The sequence below is a fragment of the Megachile rotundata genome, chromosome 2 (assembly GCF_050947335.1).
Source record: "Megachile rotundata isolate GNS110a chromosome 2, iyMegRotu1, whole genome shotgun sequence".
Lineage (NCBI taxonomy): Eukaryota > Metazoa > Arthropoda > Insecta > Hymenoptera > Megachilidae > Megachile > Megachile rotundata.
In genome coordinates, this window is record NC_134984.1 from 16,051,960 (window position 1) to 16,061,613 (window position 9,654).

At 33.2% G+C, this 9,654-nt stretch overlaps 1 protein-coding gene across 1 annotated transcript; it reads right to left on the minus strand.

The window, feature by feature from the left end:
• Positions 1 to 5,039: 5,039 nt before the first annotated feature.
• Positions 5,040 to 9,408, minus strand: Tip60 (Histone acetyltransferase Tip60). The gene is made up of 6 exons (XM_003704544.3): positions 9,256 to 9,408; positions 9,094 to 9,151; positions 8,620 to 8,688; positions 7,460 to 8,540; positions 7,230 to 7,334; positions 5,040 to 7,160 (listed from the first exon to the last, which is right to left on the minus strand). Exons 1-6 carry the CDS (start codon positions 9,298 to 9,300, stop codon positions 7,136 to 7,138), a joined length of 1,383 nt encoding a protein of 460 aa, XP_003704592.2. The 5' UTR covers positions 9,301 to 9,408; the 3' UTR covers positions 5,040 to 7,135.
• Positions 9,409 to 9,654: the final 246 nt, after the last annotated feature.

Here is a 9,654-nt window from a genome sequence, read left to right on the forward strand (position 1 = left end):
AAAATTTTGAAACTGAGCACAAAAACATGCAAATAGTATAATCACTACCGAACACAAAATGACATAAATGTTAAATGAAAATGTCACTCAAAACGAGTTCCATATAGCAAAAGGGTTGAACCAAAAGAAACAGAAAACTAATACGATCGACAGATAGTTTATTACAGGCGTTCAAATGATCATGCATTGACACGATCACGTCCAGATTCGTCGTTATGCTATCACTATGTTCATCCTCGTAAACGCGAAAAAACAGTAGACTTTCCGTGACAACGTTCACGATTCAATGAAATTGTAAAGCTTCGATCGTGCAACGTGCGTCGACCGAAATTCTACTAACTCGGTGTGTAAGCGTAGATGTTCTAGCGTGCGATCGAAGTGCATCGATTTATAAACGCGCTTCCGGGAAAAGTTCATTTATCACGGTGCATACACAGAGGTGTAATTACAGAGGAGGTCCGATTTCAATTACCAAATGACTATCGCGAATTTTCATTACATTTCGTGAAATTTTAAGTCGACAACTCGTAATTGTAACCAGAAACGTATATCGAGTAATGAGAAATTTAAATATTAATCGGTCGAATTACGTGGAAAGCGGTGTTTAAATAATTGGAATCGAGGAACAGTTATTTACTGAATGACGTGAAAATTTTAGACAGATGAAACTTTAATACCGAGTGATTTAAATATTTAATATTTATGTTTGAATGATAGAAAATTTTATGGAATAAATTTAGTGGAATAGTAAATATTTCAAGTTTGAGCAACTGGAATATTTGAATTTTTATTACTCGATAATCAACAAAATTCATATTAATATTTAAGTAATGGGAAATTGTAATATCTATGAGTTTGAATTAATATTTCTTTTTTTCAAATTTTTGTGTAAAATATAACTCGTAGAATCTGTACGAGTTCATCGAAATAATCCAGTACAATTGGATAAAATTTGCACCTCTGGTATGCATTACCATACTACTAATTATAAGTTAACGTGCATAGTGCATTCTTTTTCCACGCTCGATGACAGACAAAGCATGCAGCGAGAAAAAGACAAATAGAAAATTACCGAGCAGGAAATAATTCAGGAGAAACTGTTAAGAGAAACATGTTGTAATATCTTCAATCTTAACACGTTATCTACCGATTATTAATTAAATGGGAGACTAATATATTTGTTAGACAATTTGATAACTTGAAAATTTATTTGCAATTTCATATTTGAGAACTTGAAAATTTATCTGTATATTTAAGTTTGAGAAGTTGAAAATTTATTTGCAAATTTAAATTTGAGAACTTCAAATTTTAACAAAAATTGAATTTACAAATTAAAAAATTTATAAACTTGAAAATTTTGAAGTTTGGAAATTTGACAATATTTTGAAGGATTCAGAAATTTGTGAATTTTTAAATTCTAAAGTTTTAAAATTTAAGAATATCCAAATTATTAACTTTGGAAATTTGAAATCTTGAGAATATTATTTTTAGATCTGACAATTCCAAACTTTGACAATTTCCAAATCTGAGAATATAAAATTTGAAAAATTGATGTTGAGAATTTGAACCTTTAGAAATTTCTAAACTTGAGAATTTGAACCTCTAAAAATTTCTAAACTTGAGAATTTGAACCTCTAAAACTTTCTTCACTTGCGAATTTGAAACTTCAAAAATTTCTAATCCATAAACCTAAACAAATTTGTAAACACTGAAACAAGACCAAAATCTAAAAAATTTTCAAACAAAAAAATAGCACGAAACTCGTCAACAAATTCCCGGTAGATAAAGCGTTAAACCCGAAAGATGAATATAAATTATTTTCATCGAAAGCGATTCTGTCCAGCCATTGCCGACTACTGTTCAACCGTAGATGTACACACACAGAGAGCGCGAGAGAATCCGAAGTAACAAACTAAGTGAAAAAAAGAAGAATTATCTTAGTAAAACACAACGGAGAATATGAATGAAGCTATATATAAATATATATTCGTATATAAATATAAATATATACATTGTATAACGTACACACGCGCGCACACGTGACACGTACACGCATACATATTCATACACATGCACAGAGTAATGCAACACAGAAAGACAAGAATTATTGTAACAAATACCAAGACGCCACGTGGGCGGACAGCGGCGAGTATTGAATGCATCGAATTTCGGAATTCCATCACGTGGAATTCGATTCGAACTGTATATCGATACGAGGGGTTGTGTTTGTAATAATATATACGATAGAACGCTTTTTGGAGAATAACGTAAGGGTTGCATGCAACGGAACGGGGATTTTTCAACCCTTCGTATTTTTATTCGGAAATTTGTTAATTCAAATTTTTCGAGGTGGTCAAAATTTTAAATATCGAAACTTGGATTTTGATATTTGAACACTCTTTCAATTTTTCATTTTTTTCTTCCAATTTTGATACCAAAGTAAAAATTATTTTAGTACAGAAAATATTGAGTTAAAGTGATAAGGGTATGTCGAGAGTTTATGTTTTAATATATCAGCTTATGCTATTTTAAATACTCGTAATTTATTAGACACTTCAGATTGGAGAGAAAGGTAAATCAATACTGATTTGCTTGGACCTCTTAAAGATTCACATCGATTAGGTTTGTAATTGAATTACGATAGTAAAATTATCTGCGAGGAATTTTTCAAATTGCAACAATGAAAATTTAGGTTACCAAATCAATCTCAAATTATATAATTTTCATTATGAATTTTACATAACTATAACTTTGCAAAATGCAAAGCAGTGAACAAATTGAATCCGTGATTTATGTCAACAAAGTAGCAAACTTGCAATAATTATTTGCTTTCCTCAAAATTACCTCCACAATTAAAATTCGAAATACCATAAAATTTCCACCAAAAATAAAAATTGATAGTAAAAATACTCTCCGTAAAAATAGTCCGTAAAAAATTTCAGTATATCAAAAAACTGAATTGAATAAAAATTTGATAAAAGGGGGTTGAAAATTTCCGTGACGTATCAATGTTTCATCGCCATTGTTCTACCCTAATCACTGTTAAAACTCGCTGTCCACTAAAACGACGGCCTTCGTCGACTCTCATTCACATTGTTGTTGTTGTTATTGTTGTTGTTAATCTATTCGCCGATTTCTACATCCGTTCAACGATCGTCCCGAGCGTGCAATTGAATGAGAATTAATCGAGTGCTCGAAAAAAAATGTTAGCTCGATGTGAATTAACCGAATACAGACCTTCATTATCATCCTCATTTATTAACGAAAACAAAGAGTAAGGTAACGTAAAATTAAATTAATTGGATCGATTAAGAACATCAAGTTTAGGTTTTATTCTTTATTGGAACACTTTCGATTGCGTTACATTAGTTGAGCATTATTGTTAGGTTGTTGCAGATGAAATGACTGATTTAGGGAAATATTTGCAAGTTTGTTGCAAGTGATATTCACTTTTAATAATTTAAATAATTTATAGCCTCGTGAAGTATTAGTCTTGGATTTTATAGGATTTAATATTGTTTGCTGTAAATGGAAGACAGCCATTTTATATCAAAATTATTAACGAAAGGTTCTTCTATTTAGCTTTAATTTGACACATCACAAGTACTATTTTATAAAATCTTTCTGTCATAAAATTGTCGCAAAGTTTATATGTTTAAAAATTCATTACTTGTTCTAATGGACAAGTAACCATTTTATATAAACAAAATTAAGGAACAATTTGTCTAATAATTTTCGTCGAATCGTAAGTTTTAAATTGACGTGTTTCAAGTACTATTTCTTGATATCTTTAAGTCATCAAATCTTATCAGACTTCACTATAATTCAAAGTTGGTCTTTGCTATAATCAGCAGGCAGCCATTTTGTATTACAAATATCCATGAAGTATTCACACAGCTATTTTCAGTAGACTTCAATTTTTAAATTGTCGTAAGTGCTATTTTACGATACTTTTTTACCATGAAACTAAGAATTTAATATATCTTAAAATTCATCGCCATTTGCTATAATGGGCAAGCAGCCATTTTGAGGTAAGATCGGTGAAGAACTTGTATAGTTATTTTCAGTAGATCAAGCTTTAATTTGACATATAAGTACTATTTTATGAGAATTTTCTGTCATGAAATTTTATGAGAACTTACGTTCTAAAATTGAATATTGTGTAATTGGCAAAGGCTGCCATTTTGTACTAAGAACAGACGAAGACCTTGCACAGTAACGTAATGAAAAATTTGACGTACCAAAAGCATTTTAAAGTACTGTTACATGATAAAATTGTATGTAACATTTTCTGTGGTAAAATCGGTCATGTGATATGCAACAACCAAACAATTATAGTATTTTAATACTCACAATTGACAGGTCCTGTTAAATTCGCGCTCTCGGGATATTCGAGTCCTCGCCTAACGTTCATCGAGTGTTTCTCAAGTACCCGGATACTCGTTGTGTCTGCGGAACACGAATACAATCAACAGACACTGATAGTGACACGGTATACGTGTATGTGTGTGTGTTTGTGTATATATGTATGCATGTATGTTTGTGAAAAGAAAAAAATTCATGCGTTTACGATCGACGGTATTTTAAGTATTATCGTTTGATAAGAGGGAATAACCGAGTGGCACGTATTTTAATAATATATTAATAATAACGATCGCGAGAGGCTACGAGATCATTTCGAAAATATGAAATGTCGATCGTCTACGTTGATTCGTGAACGTTTCGTTCGCTCGCAAAGCTTCGTGGCGAGTCAGCAATATCATTCGGATTCCTGTCCGTGCACTCTTGCAATCCAGACGTATCGCTGTGTTCGCATTATTGCTGCTGAAATATCATCGTTTCGTATCAGATAAGCGGATATTATTATCAGAGCGGCGAATACACGATGGATACCGAATAATATTCGCAATTCTTAACTCGTGCTGGTACACGCGTCACGCTAACAGGGTCGCCATTACAGTTTCAGGGCCCCGGGACTATGACACTGTTCCTTCCAGTTTGCCAATTTCTACTTTCCAAAGTTTCAGAACTTTTTAAAAAATTAACAGCTTATAAATTTATAGCTGAGCATTTAAAAGGTTGACAATTTATAAATTCATCAACTTGAACACTAGAAAATGTTACAATTTATAAATTTATCAAGTTGAACATTTAAAAATGGGTTAATTTATGAACATATCAATTTGAACATTTATAAGTATGACAATTCATAAATTCATCAATTTGAACATTTAAAAATTGGTCAATTTATGAACATGTCAACTTGAACATTTATAAGTTTGACCAATTTATGAATTCACCAATTTGAACATTTTAAATGTTGGTCAATTTATGAACATGTCAACTTGAACATTAATTATTATGACAATTTATAAATTCACCCATTTGAACATTTAAAAGTTGGTCAATTTATGAACATGTCAACCTGAACATTTAAAAGTTTGACAATTCATGAATTCATCAATTTGAACATTTAAAAGTTGGTCAACTTATGAACATGTCAACTTGGACATTTAAAAGTTTGACAATTCATAAATTCACCAATTTGAACATTTAAAAGTTGGTCAATTTATGAACATGTCAACTTGAACATTAAAAATTTGTCAATTTATAAATTTTTCAACTTGAACATTTAAAAGTGAGACAATTTATAAATTTGACAATTATTGCTAAAGCTAAGAGTCTGATTTTGGAAATGTAGAAATGCCTGAATGTAAATTTGAGAAATTGAAAGTAAAATCCCGGGGTCAGAGAGCCCAGGGCAAGTAGCCCCATTTGGCCGAAATTAACGGCGACACTGCACGCAACGATTCCTTTTCTGAACTCTGTGCTAAGAAGAACAAACATTTAGCGAATTTTGTAAATTAGCTAACAAATTCGGGACTCGCCGTGTCACGCTTGCGTGGTAACGAATACAGAGGCAGGTGACATTATATGACAAAGAAAAAGAAAAAAAAATTATTGTATATGAAGCTACTGTGATGTTACTGTTGAATATAAAAAGAAACTATATATATACATAAAAGATGCTGTATTTAAAAAAATTTAGCTAGTGTGTTTTTTATTTACTCCTTCAACTTAGGTAAAGTCTATTTAAATTACAAATGGAGTAGCACAATTTTGAATAGTTTCTCTTATTTTGCAAAAATAATTCTTGAGAAGTTTTTAGTTGGTCAAAAAACGGTGTGAGAAACGAACAAGATGAATTCTAGCTAACGTTTACAGCCATCAAAAATACACGCTTCCAGAGAAAAATACTTTTTATTTCGCAGTCCATAGGAAATCGTTTCGTTAGAACAATTTTGAGTCGACGGATTTTTTAATACCACGTGTTACTTGATTAAACACAGCCGCTGAAAACCATTGACGTAACTAGGATTTCAAGATCAGTTTCAAATTGCCACGCATTACATTTCTATACTGCCACAGGTTGCCTATGCCTTATATTGCCTTATGTCCACATTTAGGAGGAGCACATCTAGTTACGCCAATACTGATCACTTTAATGTATATATTTTTAGTAAGTTTTCTATTTTATGTTCCCGATGAAAGTTTGTTTTTGTATAATTTTCTGTTTTAATTGCTAGTTAACAATGCGACAAGTGTGCACGATTGTGCGAATATCATTTGTTGCGTGCGATGTTCTGGGGTCATACTAATCGGGTATGAAATGTCGGTCGTTACCACTTAACCTCAAATGAAATATTACTAGATCGCTGTTTATAGTCGCAGAGAATGAGGCGCACGTTATAAAATCAGATTTATTTACAATTCTACAAGATCGGTTTATGTACCTGTACAAATCGCTGATTCGCAAACACGTATTGCGAACTTTTTACAAAAATTCTAGTCACCATATTAAAACATTGCTTCTGACTCTAGGACGCAAAGCCAGCCGTATTTAACAGATATACATATATTGTTCTCATGTTAAAACTCGCTAATCACGGTTGTCCCATAAATTACGTGATTGATCGAACCGAGATATGCGTGCTTTCATGAAAATTACTTCTTTTTTTTTTCGTTTTTAGACCATTGCAATCGCGTGCAAAGCCTGATACAGTCTTATTCGAAACGGTATACCTCACGGACGAGGTACGTTATATGTACAGTTTTTATTTCGTTCGTATATTCGCTAATCATATAATAGTCCTGGGTTCCTGAAAAACAATTTCAAGACAAGTTAGCATAGTCTTATTGTCAAGTTTGTCTTTTCAACTTCACTTCACCATTTTGCCCTAACACTCCAGTCTTTTGGTGTCCAATGAAGACACTTAGGATCTATTCTGATCTGCCTCTTTTCCATCGCGGCTGCGTGTTGCTCGATAATCTCCCTGCGAATAAACATGTATTTGTCAGTCAGATTACTGAGGAATATCCGTGTGTTACAGAAAGAAGCTAAAGTCTGCTCGATTCGTATCCCTAACGATGCATTGACTATTTTTATGTAGCCAATTACCTATTCAATGTAACAATATATTGTCCTTTGTAGTAATTAATGAGATTCAAATTCTGTAGCGTCCATATCACATCTTCTTTCTTAATCGACGTCAGCTCGCATATTTCGCTTATCGTTATCTGGGGCTTCTCGTTCTCGACTAGCGGCTTTATGTTCAATAAAATGTCCAATATCGTGTGCGCCCAATAACTTCTGTAAGACAGTAATCCCAGATCGGACAACGGTTTCTCGGGTGAGCCAGTTTTACCCTCGAATTTCGATAATTCGTAGGAGAATTCTATCAAGAGTTTGCCGTAACCTCTTCTCTGATAAGGAGGCAGTGTAAGAATGCATGCCACATTATGGTCCTCCGTTGATTCTTTCTCTTTTGAAAAATAACCAACTATGTGAAATCCTCTACTATCAAAGTCTGTCATTACGTAGAACAAAAATGGATCTGTATCGTAGTAAAGTGTTTTATGATCCAAGAATAATTTTGCTAATAGACAGAGATTTTGTGCATAATTCTTGTTCTTTCGGCCGTCAATTTCGAAAAACGATATGGATCCTTTTCTGTATATTTCGTTACCAGGCGGATGCCTTAGATTGCATTTGGCCAGATGCCTTTCCAAGCATTTCCGACTTTTTCTGTACTTCAAACAGAATTCACAGATATATATACAAGGGAGGTTCACCATTTCTTGGGGATAAGGACTAAAATACCAAGGTTTTATTCTATGACGGCCTAATTCTATCAGTTCTACGTTCTTCATTCTCGTAACAATGTCATCGTGATGATGAGCAACTAATGAACCTGTTGGCCTTGGACCAGGTGTTTGCGGCGGTCCATCTTGAGAATCATCGTTCTCTATAAATGCTGCTTTCCTTTTTCTAGATATTTTCTTTTGCAACGCCGCTTGTAACACGGCGGTACCATTAACTGGTTCGTTACTGAGACTGCTAGGACTAGGAGGTCTACTGGGAACTTGTTTTTTTGGCGTGGCTGCACCAGTTCCTGGTGTGGTTCCATCTCGACGAGGATATTGGACTTTCCTCGTGTCCAAACTATCTTCCATAACCCATTCATCTAATCGTTTATTGACTAAAATATTTGATATTTAGTTAAACAGCTGTTTCTACACGTAAACAACACCTTTCCTCCTAAGTGTGGTTATACTTACAATCTACATAGTGAACATAATAACACTTGACACCGTGTACTTCTTTAACACTGATGATTTCAGCAAGAGCTGTGGATGAAAGGAAATTCTTGATAAACCCTTAGTATTACACCTACATCTATAGAATCGTTATTGACTGTCCAGACACATCAGAAGAAAGTACATGTGCAAAACTATTTGCGTCCAAATAACCTAAGCATAACCTAAAAACTAAGCTGTCCACAATGTTTGAATAACAATAGTCAACAGTATTTAATTAAACATGTCATAAATATTCAGAATCTGGCTGTAATATTGTTACGCAAACACATTTAGTTTGCCTACAGAATGGTTCAATAATGTGATTCAATGACATACTTATCAAATGATTTTTCTAGTACAAGATGGAATTTCCACGAAAAAGAAATAATACTATTTTCCAGGTAAAATTATTATTAAAACAAGGATTAATTATTAAGTGGATATTGTACTTACGCCAATCGTTTGTTCCAAGCATTTTAACCGGTAAACGACAGCCTTCCACCAATGAATTCTGAAAGTGAGGTTAGAATTACACGATGTGCAAATAGTTGTCATTTTCAGGCATTTCCTGAGAAACTGCTAACGTTATAATATTCAATGTTTTGCGCCACTTACCACTGAGTCGCATATCGTATCACGTTCGTCGTGTTCATCGATCATTTCAATCACAAATGAATAAAACGTTCCACCAAACACGATTTTGTTTTGAAGCGTTCACGGCACTGACGCGAGCGCCTCACCGCTTACTTTACACATAGAATGAACTACTTTTGAACAACACCCCGCGCACTCGAACGTACAATCGAGTATCGAATCAGACACCGACCGCGAAATTTGTATGAATTCAAATTTTATTTCATTCTTTCTTGGCTCATACTTCATATTTTTTTTTTTATATTCTCTAGTTCCTACATTTTAATATTATAAATCTTTAAGCTCCAAATTTGTAGATTTGTAAATTTCCAAATTTTTAAATTAAGGTCTTGAATTGTTATTTTTCTAATCCACTAAATT